General features: G+C 68.2%; 1 protein-coding gene across 11 annotated transcripts; it reads left to right on the top strand.

Moving 5' to 3' along the window:
• The first annotated feature begins 534 nt into the window (after positions 1–534).
• On the top strand, positions 535–10,278 carry RHPN1 (rhophilin Rho GTPase binding protein 1). Of its 11 annotated transcripts, none has more exons than XM_045074137.1 (16): positions 558–688; positions 1,756–1,884; positions 3,664–3,779; positions 4,852–4,983; positions 5,328–5,403; positions 5,855–6,031; positions 6,504–6,628; positions 6,742–6,908; positions 7,052–7,245; positions 7,588–7,744; positions 7,820–7,939; positions 8,316–8,510; positions 8,943–9,019; positions 9,219–9,365; positions 9,504–9,665; positions 9,985–10,278. In XM_045074137.1, exons 2-16 carry the CDS (start codon positions 1,849–1,851, stop codon positions 10,144–10,146), a joined length of 2,043 nt encoding a protein of 680 aa, XP_044930072.1. In that variant the 5' UTR covers positions 558–688; positions 1,756–1,848; the 3' UTR covers positions 10,147–10,278. The 11 variants fall into 11 exon arrangements, with proteins under 11 accessions (XP_044930074.1, XP_044930075.1, XP_044930068.1 ...); XM_045074138.1 differs by lacking the exon at positions 558–688 and adding an exon at positions 771–1,340; XM_045074139.1 differs by lacking the exon at positions 1,756–1,884 and having other exon boundaries at positions 535–688; positions 5,954–6,031.
• Positions 10,279–16,160: the final 5,882 nt, after the last annotated feature.

Genomic DNA, 16,160 nt, shown 5'->3' with positions numbered 1-16,160 from the left:
TTCTGGACGTCGGTTGTGCAGGCCGGTGCCGCGAGGGAGGCCGGGGTCGGGTTCCGGGACGAGCGCGCGGGCGGGGCCGCGAGCAGACGGACGGCGCGGGGGCAGCGGCCACATCCCTCGGACGCGCTCCTCGGGGGCCCGTCGCTGGGGGGCGGCACCCAGCGGCGCGGCGCACGTCCGTGGGGTCGGCCTCAGGGAGCCCAACACGCAGGCGCGTGGAAGGTCAGGCGGGCGCAGTTTGGAAGTTGCTTTTCTCCTTTTTCTCTAACTTTCCCGCACGCTGAGCGGCGCCGAGGCGCATGCGCAGTCTGAGCCCTTCCCGGCCGCGCGGCGTCGGGCCCGGCGGTTGCCAGGGGCAACCGCATTCCCCGGGGACTCCACGGCCGCGTGGGCGGGGTCTGGCCGACCCGAGCCCGCCTCCCTCGCGCTCTGGTTGGCTGCGGCTGCTGTTCGTTGGAGCCGTCGCGGCCGCCGGTTGGGCAAAGACGAGTTTCGCACGCTCGGCTCGGCGCCACGCCCCCTCAGCCGGCCCGCGCCCGCCGCCCGGGAGGAGGGAACGGCGGGGAACCCGGCTTCCAGGCGGGCACGGCCCGAGCGGCGGGCGGCGATGATCCCTGAGGAGAGGCCGGACGGCCCGGGCGCCGGCCAGGAGAGCGCGAGGCTGCAGGAGGCCGGCGGCGTTCGCAAGGTGGGTGCGTCCGCGGGGCGGGGGTCTCCCGGAGGCGGGGTCCGGGACCCCCAGCGTCGGCTTGCGGGGTCGGCGGCGGCTCCTGGGTCTGACCGCGCGGCGGGAGTTGCGGCAGCCGCGCTCCTCCGCTCTCCCCCGGAGGCAAGCCGGCCTCCCTCTGGGGAAACTGAGGCGCGGTGAGCGCTCGCTCCGCGGTGCGCGCCTGTGCTGGCCTCCTCTTGCGGGTGCGGGGCTCGTCCTGTGCCGCCCAGGAGCGGGGGGGAGCGCAGGTGCAGCTCGGTCTCCGCCGCCGCTCCGCGGGGCTGGGGGGCGCTCCGGGCCCCGTTCTGGGGCAGGTGCTGGGCTCTGGTGTGTGACGGACCGTGGCCTCCGTGCTAGGTCGGAACCCCCATTTCTCCTTTCCTAGCTTTTCCCTCCGCGGGGCGGCTCCCCTTTACCCTGGGCACCTGGCTCTGTGTTTGATGAAACTTTCCATGGCGGCAGGCAGGCAGCCCGAGCCTCCCGGGGGCAGGAAATGGCCGCAGGACTCCACAGCTGGACAGTTCGTCCTTTTCTCACTCCCCACGCGCTCCTCCCCCTCCGCGGTCCCTAACCCTGGGGCCCCGACTGGGACCGTGGACCCTTTCCAGGAGTACTGGGGAAGCTCTGCAAGGTGGGTGGGAGGTGGAGACCTGGGGAGCCCGTGCTGGGAAGGAGGGCGCCGCCCCTCTCTGCAGCCTAGAGCTTAGGCATTCCCTGGGGGGAGGGGGGGGGTGTCACCAAGAGGCGGTCACCATGTTCATACCAGGCGCGTGAGGAGTGATACAGGGCTCAGAGTAGCTTCTGGCTCGGAGGCTGCAGGCCTCCCCACTTCCAGCACGTCTCTCCGGGAGCACTGGACATCAGAGACCAGACAGTGGGGATGATGACAGCCCTCCTGAGCTGATGGGCTCTGCCTGGCACATGGACCAGCCCCTATCCGGGCAGGTGGTCATGGCTGCTGGCCCAGAGCCTGCTGGAGCTTTGTAGTCGGACTTTCGGAAAGGGACGGATGTAGCTTCGACAGTTGCCTGCTTCTCCCTTCCCAGGTTCTCAGGCCTCCTGGAGGGGATGCTGCCCGGGGAGGTCTTCCTTGATTGATCATTCTTGAGAACGCTGGAGCCTGGGGGAGATGTTGAGTCATGGTCCAAGTTGGCCGTCCGCCGGGAGCCTTCAAGGTGGGAGGGTGGGAGGCCTTCTTTAGGGGGACCCCTCCTTGAGGGCACACCCCAAAGGGTGTGAAATTGCCATGTGCTTAACAGTGGGGGGCACACCGAGGGGGGATGCGTTTCCTCCAACATGAGGCAGACGGCGGACGCTGCAGGAGGCTGGTCTCAGCACTGCTTGGAGACACCTCCCTGTCCCTGTGTCAGGACGGGGTCCTGGGAGCCACTGGCCTCACGCCCGCTGGGCTCAGGGGCCGTGTGACCATCTTTGGGGACGTTGCCCAGAGAAGGTACATTCTGAGAAGTTCTTCCTGCCTCCAGGGCTGGCAACTGTCCCATACAGTAGATCCCTAAATGGCCAGGAGGCATGGTCACGTAGGGTCCCGAGAGCTGCTCCAGCTCCCCGTCCTGGCTCCTGCGGGGACCCTCACCTTCCCTGGCTGGATCCTCCAGGCACCCGTCTGCAGCATCTCTGTGCCTAGGGACCCTACATCTCTGCTTGCAGCTGCTGCATGGCTTTCCTGCCCCGGGGCCCCGAGACACCAGCAGCTGTCAAGATTGCCCCATACAATGAGGAATCATGGCCGAGGTGGGCAGTGGGCAGTCAGGAGGCCTGACCAGCTGCCTGGGAGCTGAGCGGCCCTGGGCCTGTGCTTTGAGCATTTGCCCAAAGGGATCCCACCAGTGAATAGCCCTCTGGGATGGAGCCCATCCCAGGCTCAAGGTGCACCAAGCACCCCGGAGAACAACTGGGCTGGAAAGCTTCCAGCGTCCTGTAGGCAGCGTCCTTGCCCTTAGCACCTTGGCAAGATCTAGGCTAGGGCGTCCCCGCATGGCCACGCCTGAGCTTATGCCAGAGTTGTGCAAGAACAGTGAACCGTGGCGGTTATGGAATGAAATTCAGAAGTGCAGGAGGACGCCGGGGGACTCAGTTAGCTAAGCGTCTGACTCTACATTTCAGCTCAGGTCATGATCTCAGGGTTGTGAGATCGAGCCCCGGTCACGCTCCACACTCAGCAGGGCGTCTGCTCAAGATTTTTCTCTCCCGGGGCGCCTGGGTGGCTCAGTGGGTTAAAGCCTCTGCCTTCGGCTCCGGTCATGATCTCAGGGTCCTGGGATCGAGCCCCGCATCGGGCTCTCTGCTCAGCGGGGAGCCTGCTTCCTCCTCTCTCTCTGCCTGCCTCTCTGCCTACTTGTGATCTGTCTGTCGAATAAATAAAATCTTTAGAAAAACAATATTTTTCTCTTCCTCTGCCCCTTCCCCTCTCCGTGCGTGCCTGCAGGGACTCTCTCTCTCCCGCTCTCTCAAGTTAATACACATATTTTAAAAGATTTTTAAAATCACGTGCACAATCCAGGGAGCTGCAGAGGGAGGAGGAGAAGCAGGTTCTCCGCGGAGCCCAAAGCAGTTTGAGCCCAGACCCCTGGGATCACGACCCGAGCCGAAGGCAGATGCTTCCCCGACTGAGCCACCCAGGTGTCCCTAAGTCTTTTTTAAAAGTACAGAAGGCTGTGTGGTGAGCAGATGGCCCCCTCCTGCCAGCGGCTTCCAGAGTCCCATGGCACTGGTGCTGGCCCCACAGAGTAGGGCCACAGCCCCAGCCACGGCCCCCACCTGCTACGTTCTTCCCGGCCCTACTGCCCTCCTCGCGTCCTCCTGCCTCCGCCAGGCCTGAGTTGGCCGCTGCCATCAGTGGGGGCTGCGCCTCCCCCACCTGCCAGAGTCTTCTGGCACGTGGGAGCTGTTGGCAGACCCCGGCCCGGCGCCTGTCACCCTCAGCCTCTCCACAGGGCTCCGACCCGCTGGCCCAGAGCCCGCATGGGCGCCCACAGAGCCGCAGGGCCCGGGTCCGCCAGCAGATCACCAAGGAGCTGCGGATGCGGACAGGCGCCGAGAACCTGTACAGGTGCGTGCCGGCGGCCACCCCCGTCGCTCAGGAGGGGGTGCCGCCCCCGGGCCCTCAGCCGGCCGGGCCTGTGCTGGGTGATGAGTGCAAGGCAGTGACCCAGGCAGGTGCCCACCCTTGTGGTCTGGCTTGGGAGAGGGCCACGGGAGCGGATGATGATGGCCGTGGCGGGCTCCCAGGAGAAGGGGCTGGGCCTCCCACCGGGCTCTGGGGCGGTGATCGGCAGAAAGCCTCACAGGCCACCTGGGCCCCTGCCTTGCCGGCCCTCCCTGGCAGGGCTCAGCTCAGGGGCTGGCGGGGGCGGGTGTGTGGTGTGGGCGCCTCTGATTTGTATGTGGTGGCCCACAGGCACCGTTCAGGCTGAGATCTGACAGGTGTCCCAAGGTTGGGGAGCCAGGAAAGTGTCCTGTGGGCCGAAGGGGCTCATATCCACGAGAACGGCGGCTGCACATCTGCTCAGACCTTCACCCATGTCTCCCTCAGCCCACTCGGTGGCTGAGGGCCCGGGAAGGTGCTCCGACCTGCCAGACACAGTGCCAGCCACTGTGTGCAGAGCCGGCCGACAGGTTCTGGGACGGGGTTGCTGGGCCCCAAGGGCTCCTCCGTTTCCTTAGCAGCCCTGTGTCCCTGTCCAGGCCAACCCTGCTCTCAGCCGGGCCTTCCTGGGGACCCATCGGCCCTTCTGTCAGGTGCCCAGATGTAGGCACAGAGAGGACCTGACCCCCCACCTTTCCAGGAAAGCCAGTTTTGTGTTGCTGTGGAGGGCGAGCCAGAGCCTGCATCCAGGGAGAGCGGTAGGGGGAGGCCAGAGCCTGTGGCCTGGAAGGTCTGGGTCCGAGGGATGTGCCCTGGGCCGGCGGCGTTGTCTGTATGCGTGGACAGAAATCAACAGCCGCTGTAGGGGGCACTCAGAAGAGAAGAGAGAGGTCATCCGGTGGGCCCTGGGCCCAGTGCTGCCCCCAACAGGGCTGGGCCCACAAGCACAGCACGCTGGGGGGTTCTGGAGGCCAGGGCCAGGGCCGCATGCCGTCCACCTGCAGAGCTGCGGCTCAACTCACCTTGGCCTCCCCAGAGCCACCAGCAACGCCTGGGTCAGGGAGACGGTGGCCCTGGAGCTGAGCTACGTCAACTCCAGTCTGCAGCTGCTCAAGGAGGAGCTACATGAGCTCAGCGGCGGCCGTGTGGAGGCCGACCGGCCCGAGGGGTGCGTGTGCGGGACACGGCTGGCCCCGGGGGTGTGCGTGTGCGTGTGCACGTGCGAGGACCTGGTCGGGGCCGGGGTTGTGTGTGTGTGCGCATGTGTGTGAGGACACAGCCGGCCCCGGCGGGGGTGTGTGTGCGTGTGCATCCAGAAGCACGGGATCCAGGTCAGAGGCTGAGTGGGAGCAGGTGTGAGGGCACCGGAGCAGCGTCCATGCTGTAGGGTGTGTGTCGGATGGGAGTCAGAGTCGGAGGGGAGGGGTTCCGTGCAGCTGGGGACGGACGGAGTAGCCACTGGGGACAGCAGGGGACAGCCTCAGAGACTGGGTTCCATGGCTCTGGTTCCAGCGAAGGCATCACTGTCCCTATGATCCCCCTGGGGCTGAAGGAGACCAAGGAGCTGGACTGGTCCACACCCCTGAAGGTGAGCGCTGACCTATGACCTGGGGCTTGCACCTGCCCTGGGGTGTGCAGGGATCACGGAGGCTTCCCGGTCCAGCGTGTCCGTGGACAGATGGGGAAAGAGGCGTGGAGGGAGGCTGAGCCTGCCTGGGCTGGGCTTGCGGTGGGTGGGGGGGCTGGCTTTGGAGAAGAGCCCCTACAGGGTTGAGGGGGTAGGCATGGCAGAGCCGGTCATCCTGCTGGAAGGCCAAGATGGCAACAGGGTTCCCCTACCCGCACTCTGAGCACCCCACTGGCCGGGGGCCCTCCAGTCAGAGCCAGAGCCTCTGCTGCAGAAAGGTCGTCGGGGTTCATGAGCCAGGCCCCCTGGGGCTGTGCCCAGTGGGCCTCTCACCTGTCTGGTGGTCGAGAGCCCTTGCTGTACAGGGCCTGGCGAGGGACTCTGCGTCCCCAAACCCCGTGTCTGTCCTCAGCCCTTCTCCAGGGGCCCAGGGCTTCCCTTCCACTCCCCGTCTTTGCCTGCGTGGGGCAGGGGGACCAGAGAAGCCTGGCACCTGCCCCTCCCCTACCAGGAGCTGATCTCTGGGCACTTTGGAGAGGACAGCGCCTCCTACGAGGCCGAAATCAGGGAGCTGGAGGACCTGCGGCAGGTGGGTGGGCTCTGCCCCCGCCCCGCTCCCCCTTCCCCGCCCCATCCCACGGCCAGTGGCTAGTCTCCCAGGTCATGTTGAGGGAAGGGGGGTTCCGTCAGGAACAGAGAAGAGGAGCATAGGCATCCGGCGGGCCGGAGTCCCCACCTGGGGCTGCTCTGGGGACAGTAGAAGGCTCGCAGGCGGCTGGTGCATACGGAGCATGGTCTGTCCTCACCACCTTCTGCTGGGCCTTTGGGAACCGCTGCTCTGTGGTCCCTCCCAGGGACCCTGCCTGGGCCTCTCCTGGGCTTTTCACAGTCTCCCGCCCAGAACGGGACCCACAACAGCCCCAGAGAGGGCCTATCCCCCCATCCCCCCAAGAGCCTGGAGCGCTCCTGTGGGGCGGGGACGTCCGAGGGGGCTCCCGGGGCGGGGAGTCCTAGCTGTGGCCTGGCCTGGGTGCTGGGGCCCAGCTGGCACCTACCTGCAGGCCGCCCGGACCCCCAGCCAGAGTGAGGCGGGCCTGGGGCCACTCATGGCCTACTACAACCAGCTCTGCTTCCTGGACGCACGCTTCGTCGCCCCTCCCGGGAATCTCGGGCTGCACTTCCACTGGTAGGGCCGGGCTGGGCGGGTGTCCGTGGTCCCCACCGACAGATCCCCCGAGCCCTGGCCGCAACTCCCGACCACTTTCTGTGGGAACACCACCCGGCTTCACCCCGCCACAGGTATGACTCGCTGACGGGGGTCCCAGCCCAGCAGCGGGCCCTGGCCTTCGAGAAGGCCAGTGTGCTTTTCAACATCGGGGCCCTGCACACCCAGATTGGGGCTCGCCAAGACCGCTCGTGCCTCGAGGGCACCCATCATGCCATCGAGGCCTTTCAGAGGGCTGCCGGTGAGGGCGGGCCGCGGTCAGGGTGCCTCTGGGGCATGTGGGGGCGGGGCCGGTGGGATGGCCCCTGCTGCTCCCCGGATCCCCCCCTTCCTGGGGGTGTGGCCGGGCTGTCCTGCCCGCCTGCTGTGAGCGCCCCTCCGCAGGGGCCTTCAGTCTCCTGAGGGAGAACTTCTCCCGAGCGCCCAGCCCTGACATGAGCCCAGCCTCGCTGTCCATGCTGGAGCGACTTATGACAGCCCAGGCCCAAGAGTGCGTCTTTGAGGGTCTCCTGCTCTCCTCCCCTGAAGGCCCCCAGGATTGCTTGGCTCAGCTACGCCTGGCTCAGGAGGCTGCCCAGGTGAGGACAGCGAGCCCTTGTCCCACAGGAGGCCTGGCCAAGCCATGGGGGCTGGATGAGCAGGAGGGCCTGGACCGGGGGTCTGTGCAGGGAAGGGTGAGGTGCCACGCTGTGTCTCCGGCTGGTTCCCAAAGCCGGCTGTTAGGACCCGAGGGTCCTGAGTCCCTGTCCCTGGGGCAGCACCCGTCAGAGCAGCAGCTGGGGCCCAGACTCCTGAGCTGGGCCCGGTTGGGGCATGGGGCGGGGCCTGGGGTTGGGGCAGGTGGAGGCCTGGCCCCAGGGTGGGGAGGGGCGGGGCGGAGGCTGCTGGGTGACCCCAGTCTCCCACTGCGTGCGCCCCAGGTGGCGGCCGAGTACAGGCAGGTGCACCAGACCATGGCCCAGCCACCTGTGCGGGACTACGTGCCCTTCCCCTGGACCACCCTGGCACACGTCAAGGAGGAGTACTTCCGCGCCCTGGCCCATTACCACGCGGCCATGGCGCTCTGCGACAGTCCCCGTGAGTGCCCCGCCCGCCCATCTTTGCCCCTTCAAGGCCCCAGCTGGAGGGGCTCACGGCCCGCTCTTGCCCCAGCAGCGGCCGAGGTGGACTTCCCCATGCGGCAGCAGGCCTTACGTGGGCACCCGGCCGCATCAGAGCCAGAGCCGTGGGGCACTGGGCTGCCCCAGAAGCCGGAGGAGCGCAGGAAGCTGGGTGAGGCAGCCTTGGGGGGGGGTGCCCGCCGAGGGGCCCGAGTGCCCCATCCTTCCTGAGTCACCTTGCCCAGGCATGCCTGGTGTCCCGGCCTGTTCCCCGCAGGCCCCCTGCTCCCCTCTTGCCTGTCCGCTGCTCGGGGCCGGCTCCCAGAGCAGGCCGGAGCGAGGCAGGGGGCCTGGGCATGTGCCGGCGCTCGCAGGAGGCTGCTCCTCCGTGGCCCAGCCTCCCACAAGGGGCAGTGCACCCCCCAGGATGGACCCAGAAGCCCTCGCCTGTCCCCGGCTTGCTGCGTCCAGGGGCGGGGGGCCGCGGGGGTCTGGTCCCTGGAGCCAGGTGGGGACCCGAGATGCGAGGTCTGCCCTGTCCCGCGCAGGCAAGGCCCACCTGAAGCGCAGCATCCTGGGCCAGGAGGAGGCCCTGCGGCTGCACGCGGTGGGCCGCGCCCTGCGCACGGTCGACCTGCTGCAGGCCGTGCTGACCCAGGCGCTGAGGCGCTCCCTGGCCAAGTACTCGGAGCTCGACCTCGAGGACGACTTCCTGGAGACCACTGAGGCTCCCGACATCCAGCGTGAGCCACCCGGCCCCTCAGGACAGGGGTGTCCAGCGTGTGGGCGCCCGTGGGCTAAAGCCCGCAGAATGGCGTGGCCATTCCTTGGGAGGAGCCCGGGGGTTGTGCTCCCTTGCTCTTGGGGTCTCCCTTGCTCTCGGGTCTCCCCATCCCCAGGGTGGGAATCAGCTGTGGCCCGAAGGCAGGTGTCCACAGGCCGGCCGCCCAGCATCTCGGGCTTTGCAGGAGCAGGCAGGCGTGGCTGGGGCATGGGGACCCCCAGGAGCCCCCGGGGTGGGGGAGGAGGGAGCAGCCAGGCCCAGAGGGTGGCGGTATGCATCGAGCCGGCTGCTCCTCGGGCCGTGCGCTCTGCTGCGGCTGACCCAGGTCGCGGTGCACCCGGGGCTGAGCGTCCGCGAGCCTTGGGCTTCGTCCTGTTCTTTGTTCTTTCAGCTAAAACACAGCAGAAGCCGGAGATCAGGGCGCCCAGCTTCTCCAGGGTGAAGGTGACCGATATCTTTCAGCGGCTGGTGAGCACCCTGTGCCCGGGTCACCGCCGCCCCCGCACCCCGGCACGGGTGGGCTGAGGACCCCGCACAGGCAGCGATGACGCCCGGCCCTGCCCAGTCCCTTAGCCGCACCTGCCCTCTGACCCAAGACGCAGAGGTCGGGTGGGAGGTGTTGGGGTGGCCCAGCCAGGCCAGTGACACCCCCTCGCCCCACTCCCAGGGGCCCCTGTCCGTGTTTTCAGCCAGGAACCGCTGGCGGCTGGTGGGGCCCGTCCACGTGACCCGCGGGGAGGCGGGCTTTGGCCTCACGCTGCGCGGGGACGCGCCTGTCCTCATCGCGGCCGTCATCCCCGGGGGCCCGGCGGCGGTAAGGCCCCTGTTCCACCCCCGGGACCAAGGTCCTGGGCTGAGCACAGGCTGCTGGCGTGCAGGGGGCAGACGGGACCGTGGGCAGAGGTGCTGGGTGCCCACAGGGGACTCCCGGACCTCTCCCGTCTCCCCGCAGGCAGCTGGCCTGCATGAGGGCGACTACATCGTGTCCCTGAACGGGCAGCCGTGCAAGTGGTGGCGGCACGCCGAGGTGGTGGCGCAGCTGAGGGGCGTGGGTGACGAGGGTGTGAGTCTGCAGGTGGCCACGCTGCTGCCCAGGGCGGAGCCCCCCGGCACGGTGAGCCCCGGCGGCCCCAGAACCCCAAAGGGCATGGGGAAGAGCAGGGCGCGTGCGGGCGACTCCCGCCCCGGGGCGGGGCTTCTGGGCAGCAGCCCCCCGCCCTCCGCGGGCCTCGTGCCCACACTTGAGGACGCTGGGGCTGAGGAGCTACAAGTGCTGTCCCGTGGCCTTCACCCAGCCCTGTGTGGTGCCCGGCCCTCCCGGGACCCCCGGCTCACCCCTGACGGCCCAGCCACCCCCTCCCCGGTCACTCCCTGGCTGGCCACAGGCAGGATGGGCCAGGGGTGCTGACTGGGATTCATTTCTGTCCCGGCAGCAGGGGCACCATCGGCCGGCCCTGGGGGCGCTTCTGAGGAGCCAGAAGGAGTGTGACTGGGGGGCGCCCACTCCCGCACGGGCCGGCCTCAGGCCCTTCCTTGGCCGGAGCCGCAATGCCAGGAGGAGCCAGGCCAGAGGAAGGCTGTCCCCACAGCCCTGAGCGGTGGGCCACGCTCCCCCTCCGAGCGCCTGCCCCACACCCCCGTGTGCCTCCCTCCAGCCTGAGGGAACTTCAGGCCAGTTTGCTGCGCTTCCCACCCCCAGTGCTGCCATTAAAGACCATGTCACATGAGGCTTGTGTGAACCCGGTGCTGCAGGCCTGATGCTGTACCTGCACGGGACGTGTCGCAGCTGCTCTGGGCAGGGGTCGCTGATGCCAGGACGCTGCCTTGGGGCTACCTGGTCCTCAGTGGGCCCCAAGTGCCCACTGGGGAAGGGCAGCCCCCCACCGAAAGGGACAGGGGTGACTAATAGGGACAGTGGGCTCCTGCAGCACAGATCCTGGCTCCTCGACCCCACACTGCCCCATCCTGTCCCCGTGGCCACACACCCACAGGGCTGGGTCGGCTGCTCACCACGCTGGGCCTGTGACCCCCTCCACGTGCCCTTCCGCTGGCTCAGCCCACCCGGCACCCCTAACCCTGACCCTACCGCCCTACCTGCGCTCTGGGCCCTCATCCTGCCCGACTCCCAGCCCCACGGCGGCTGTCCAGGCCTCCGAGCTCTCCGCCCGGCCTGCTCACCCCGCACCACCCCCAGCCCGCCCAGCTCAATCCACCCCGGCGGAGCCCTGGGGTCTGCAGAGGCCTGGGGCACGGGCGTGGGCAGGGGAGAAGCCCCAGGGTGAGGTGGGCCCGCCTGGGTGTCAGGCAGGGCGCCGGCCTGGCCGGAAGTCTGCATGGCCACCAGGGGGCGGCCCTTGCCCGCGCGAGCAGCCGCTGGAGGCAGCGTTTGGGGAGCGAAGTCTGGCCTTGGGGGAGCGCGGGGAAGCTCCCCTATGGGCGGGGACCCCGTCTCTTGCACACTCGTCCCCGTCCCCTCTGGGAGCAGCACCGTCCTGGTCCCCGCCGCCTTCCCCTCGGTCCCGCCATGGTGGTAGGCGCCGCGGGGGGCGCTCGGGGGTGGGGGGGCGGCCTTCTGGAAGAGGCCAGGGCTTCCCGCTTGCTGCAGCCTGGGCTGAGCATGGCCAGGTGCGTCCTGTCCCATCGACCACCTGCTCCTCCCGAGAGAACGCCCCTCTCGGCAGAACCGGCCAAGGTCACCTCGGCACTTAGTAATTCAATTAATGAAACTGTGCGTCAAGGAGGCCATTACCCGCTAATCAGGGATGACCGGGCTGGCAGGTCTCGTCCAGGAGGGTCCTGTGGCTCCCCTCCCTCCGGCGGCCAGTCCGGACCCAAGAGGGGCACGCGGGCTGGGGGAGCGGCTGGTGGGGAGGGGGCCGTCGGCAGGGATGCACAGCTCCCCACCACAGCCCGCCCGCCCACGGTGCCGGCCTTCTGGCCTTCAGCCCTGTGCCTGGGGCTCGTCACAGCCGGAGCCGCTGGGGCTGGGACTAGGCTCCCTCGGTAGAAGGGTCAGGAGCTTTCCGAAGCGCTGTCCCCCAGACTGGGTGCTCCTAGGGTCCAGTTCACAGCTGCGGGAGGCAGTGCTGGGCCCACCTTCATCCCAGGCCAGGCGGGAACGGACATCAAGGGGAGAAGGGGAGTCTCCTCTCTGCTGGCTGCCACAAACCCCTTTCCCGGAGAGGGAAGTACGCGGTGAGCGAGGTGTGCAGGGCCGCAGTGGCACGGCCGGCCACTGAGAGCTCAGCCCCCACCTTCTGGCAGGAGCTAACTCCCGCCCCACGCACCTCTGCCCAGGCCGCTGAGCGGGGAGCAAGCGGAACCCCAGGCCGGCCCTTGGGAATGGGTTGAGGACTGAGCAGAACCCACAGCTTTGCCCTGGTAGTCTGTCGTGACCTGCCCCCACCCCGAGTGGCCTTGGCACAGACTCGGAGGCCGAGCCTCCAGAGGCCTGCCTGGGCACGAGGCCGCTCGGCAGTTCACGCAGGAGGCCCCGGGGCTGTCCGGTGCGCGCCAGAGGGAGTCCCGTGCAAGAGAGCCCAGATTGGCCAAGGCCTTTCTCAGCTGGAGCGGCCGCCCACGCACCCACAGGTGTGCCCCCCCGGCCCACACCGGCGCTCGCACCCACACCCTCCGCCTGTGCTGTCCGCCTTCTGCGTCCCGCCGGAGCCCTCTCCGCTGTCCTCAGATCGGGCCACACCTCATGGTGCGGGCTCCAGCCCCGCTTTCCGGCTCAAGCATGTCCCCTATGTCTGTGTCACAGACAAGCCACGCGCAGGGACCCCGCCGTCTCTTCCACACATGCCGTGAATGTCTGGGAGGGCTCAGGGACCTGGTAGGACTGTCACACGTGTGCGGCTGGGGAGGGAGGGTCGGCACCCGAGAGTGGCTCTGGGAGCGGCGGCACCCCGCCTCCCTCCCTGGCACCCCGAATGGCCCCGTGGGACAGCTCATTTCCCAGAGTGGTCCCCGCTGGGCAGGGAGGCGGGGGGTGAGTGCGCACGGCCATCCTTTTTGCTTTGCCAACAGAAAACTGCCGAGAGAGGAAAAGGCAAACTCTGTTTCCGCTTGGGTCAGCAGGGAGCCTCTGGGAGATTAATGTGCGCAGAGACGCGGCAGAGGCGCCCTGGCGGCGTGGGAGGCGCAGGCTGGGATGAACGCAGAGTGGGGGCAGGGTCCGCCGTCCACACCAGAGAGTTGGGGGCCTGGGGGCGCCGCAGGGTGGGGGTCCCTGGCCTACGCTCCCTTGTCCCCTCTCCACTCACCCCCCCCCAGGTCCCAGCTCACCCCACCCCTACTGGCTCAGCGTGGGCACCTCCTAGGCAGCCTTCGTCGGCCCCCCCATCCCCTAAGGGGCAGAGTCAGTCCCGGAGCCTCCAAAGCTGGGCCGTACTGCAGCCAGGAGGAGCCCCGACAGGAGGGCGGCCTTCCCACTCTCGCCCCTTTAGACCCTGACCCCCAGAGTTAAGGCCACGGGAGGCGGCCCTCAGGGAGCCCAGCGTGGGTTTGTAAGGTGGTAAGATGCCCTGAACGCGCCCAGCTATCTGGGGCCAGCCAAGGTGGTCCCCAGGGCCCTGCGGTTCCAGAAGCGGGGTGTGTGGGAGGTGGTGAGTGCAAGAAGCAGCAGGAGAGCTCGGTTCACAGGCCCGGAGGTGGTGCAGGGGGTTGGTGGGGCTCCAGAGTCAGGGTCCGGAGAGCCCGCGACCGCGGTGCTGCCCCTCCCAGGACCGTTGCTGGAGAAGCTGCCATCAGCCAAACTTGCTCCCTGTCTGCGGCGGGCTCAAGAGAGATGTGTCCCCCCAGAACCCGTGTACCTGTTTGGACAGTCTTTGTGGGTGTCACTGAGGAAAGGCTCTCCGAATGAGGTCCTCCTGGTGACCCAAGCAGGCCTAAGCCCCGTGACATGGTCCCTGTAGGAGACAGAAGAGGGAACCCTTGTGGAGTGCGGCTGCTGCAGGTCTGCGGCTACCAGAAGCTGGGGGGACAGGACTGTGGGGCCCTGAGGACACTGACTTCAGACTTTAGGCCCCAGAACGGGAGAGAACACGTTCCCGTGGTGGTAAAGTTTCCAGGTTCATGGTCATTTATTAGAATGGCCCCAGGAAGCCAGGGCAGCAACCTCACACGTGCTCTCACACTTCTGGGCCTTGGTGTGCCCTTCTGAAGGCTGGGACATGACCCGCGCTGAGTGGCGGGCTCAACCCAGGCTGCCGAGGAGAAACACAGCCCATGCCTGGAATGCCCCCCGACTCCGGGATCCTGAGGCACAGTGGCCCGAGCTCCTGCACGGGGGGGCTGCCTGGCTGGAAACTGACCAAGCCAAGGAGGCAGTCACAGACGCCCCCACACAGACACCTGCCTCACCGCCCTGCCGGCCTTGGCCTCTGAGCATGCGGTCACACAGCCTTTGATGACCGGCCACCAGGAGGCCATGGGGTTTCAGGCTGGGTCCAGGCCACCATGGTCTCTGCTGTGCTGTTCCGGTGGCCTCAGTGGGGCGAGGGTGGGGAGTGGTCACTGGTGATCGGGCCTCCTTCTGGCTGGGCCTATGGCATTGATCCAGGCCCCGCTGGAGGCTGCCGGGGCAAGTCCTCCTCATAAGGGTGCGAGCCTGGCACAGAGGGGCCTGGGCTGGCAGCTGAGGGATACGGGGAGCAGGCACCAGGGGCAGGGCAAAGCACCGTCTTTAAAGCCGTGACCCCCATGGGTGCTGAGGCCTCGGCCCGGACTGTGCAGTCACTTGGGGCCTGAAGCCACAAGAGCTTCCAAACAACCTAGCCACACCCCAGCTGTGTTCGCTGGGGGGTGAGGCCTGGGGGCCACCCAGGTTCAGCTCAGCGCCCCCGCCACACGTGGAGCCCCGTGGCCAACCATTCCCGCTTCACGCTCTTGCTCCGTGGCCAGGGGTCTGTGCCCTCACCTGGCATGCAAGCGAGTTGACCTCACCAAACTCCCACGTGGACAACAGAGCCATCTGGGATCATCTGAGGAAGGGCCGCGCGGGGGCTGATGGGCCACGTGGCCTGAGTCGAGGTCTGAGTGCTGTGCACGGCTCTCTGGGTCCTGGAGAAGCTGGGCTGGGGCCTGAAGGGGAAGCCGGCCACCGAGGGCAGGACTCGGCCCTAGACCCTGACTGGAAGGGACTCAGAGGGGTCCAGACCCTGAAGGGCAAGGTGGTGGCCAGTGTGGGCAGAAAAGAGTACCCTAGCCAAGGCTGCCCCCAGCCGGGAATGGGGAAGTAGTGCAGGGAGAGAGGGTACCGGTGGCGGGGAGGTGGTGCGGGGGAGGCCGTAGGGGGGTGGGCGGAGGTGTTACAGGGGCTTCTGGGGGCAGAGAGGAATTTCCGCAGGGCCATGTGGCCACCAGCTGAAGGATGGGGACTCCTCAGGAGGGGCCTGGGCCCCCCACGGAGGTGCGAGCTCAGGGCTGCTGTCCTAGCAGGGGCAGGGCGGGCCGGGCCAGGGAGCGTTGGGTTTTGCCGCTTCTGTCCTTGGGCGCCTCCGTTTCCCAGCCCGAGAAGGAGGCAGGGAGAAGCTCAGTCCAGGCTCCCTGAGTGGCCTCCCGCCCACGGCCGCCTCTCTGTGGCCGGCTGCCTCCTGGTGCGAGGGACAGGCAGTGGGGCTCTAGGACACTGCCCTCGGACTCACCATTTGGGCCATCGGGAAGCCATGGTCTCCAGGGGACAACCGGGAAGCCCCCCAGCCCCACCCCTACTTGCATCTGCTGAACCACCTCTGCTGGGGTGGGGGCAGGGCAGACCCACCAGCCGTGGGGTGCCCAGAGTCCCCTGGGGGCCAAGGGTCCCTTGCGGGGAGCAGGACAGAGGGGATGGTGAGTTCTCAGTGACCTGAGTTCTCAGTGACCCAAGGAGACCCAGTTGGGGATGACCTCTTGCCTCTGGGGCCGCTGCTACCTGCCCTCCAGGAGCACGTGCCTTCCAGGCAGGTGCCAGGGGCCGTCTGTGCCGGGCCTCGGACACTCTGACCCTAGTGCGGATGGGTCCCCGAGCCCCAGCCCTGCCCCCCACGAGGCTGTTCCCTCCCCCGCCCCAGCCCTCCCCCTTCTTGCCCTGCTCCTGCCGCTGGGAACCCGCCTCCCCCCCCCTCCTCCAGGGAGGCTGGACTCTCACTGGCTCCGGGGGTGGGGGGGCTGCCCCGGGGAGCCTGAGACTGGGGGGGGGCAGGAGGCGGCTTCCTCGCAGGCCCTGAGGGCAGCGGGCAGGGAGGGGTAGGGCAGAGCCGTCCAGCTGGAGCCCAGGGCTCGGGGCCGCCCCCTCCCGGACGGCAGAGGAAGCAGCTGGGAATGTCCGGGCCTGTTTCCCGGCCTCAGCTCAGACGGACAAGAGGCTGTGGGGAGCCCCGCTGGAGGAGGACCGTGTCCCCTGGGAGTCCTGAATCCCTCGGGAGGGGTCACGCTCCTGGTGGGGCTCCTCCCCACGTCTCAGGAGGTCAGCCCCCCCATCGCGGCCCCACAGATACCGTGTCGGGCTCGGGCCCCCGCGCGTGTGTGCGCACGGACACACGCGTGCGGCCTGGAGGACTCCCTTGGCTCCAGGGAGGGAGGCGGGACCCTCCTGGCTCACCTCGGCCTCCCCCTGCAGAGCTGGCCA

This window comes from Mustela putorius, unplaced genomic scaffold (assembly GCF_011764305.1).
Source record: "Mustela putorius furo isolate JIRA1106 unplaced genomic scaffold, ASM1176430v1.1 tig00537303_pilon_pilon_pilon, whole genome shotgun sequence".
In the NCBI taxonomy this organism is placed as follows: Eukaryota; Metazoa; Chordata; class Mammalia; order Carnivora; family Mustelidae; genus Mustela; species Mustela putorius.
The sequence above is the reverse complement of the archived record's forward strand: the minus strand, read 5'-3'. Positions and strand labels throughout refer to the sequence as shown.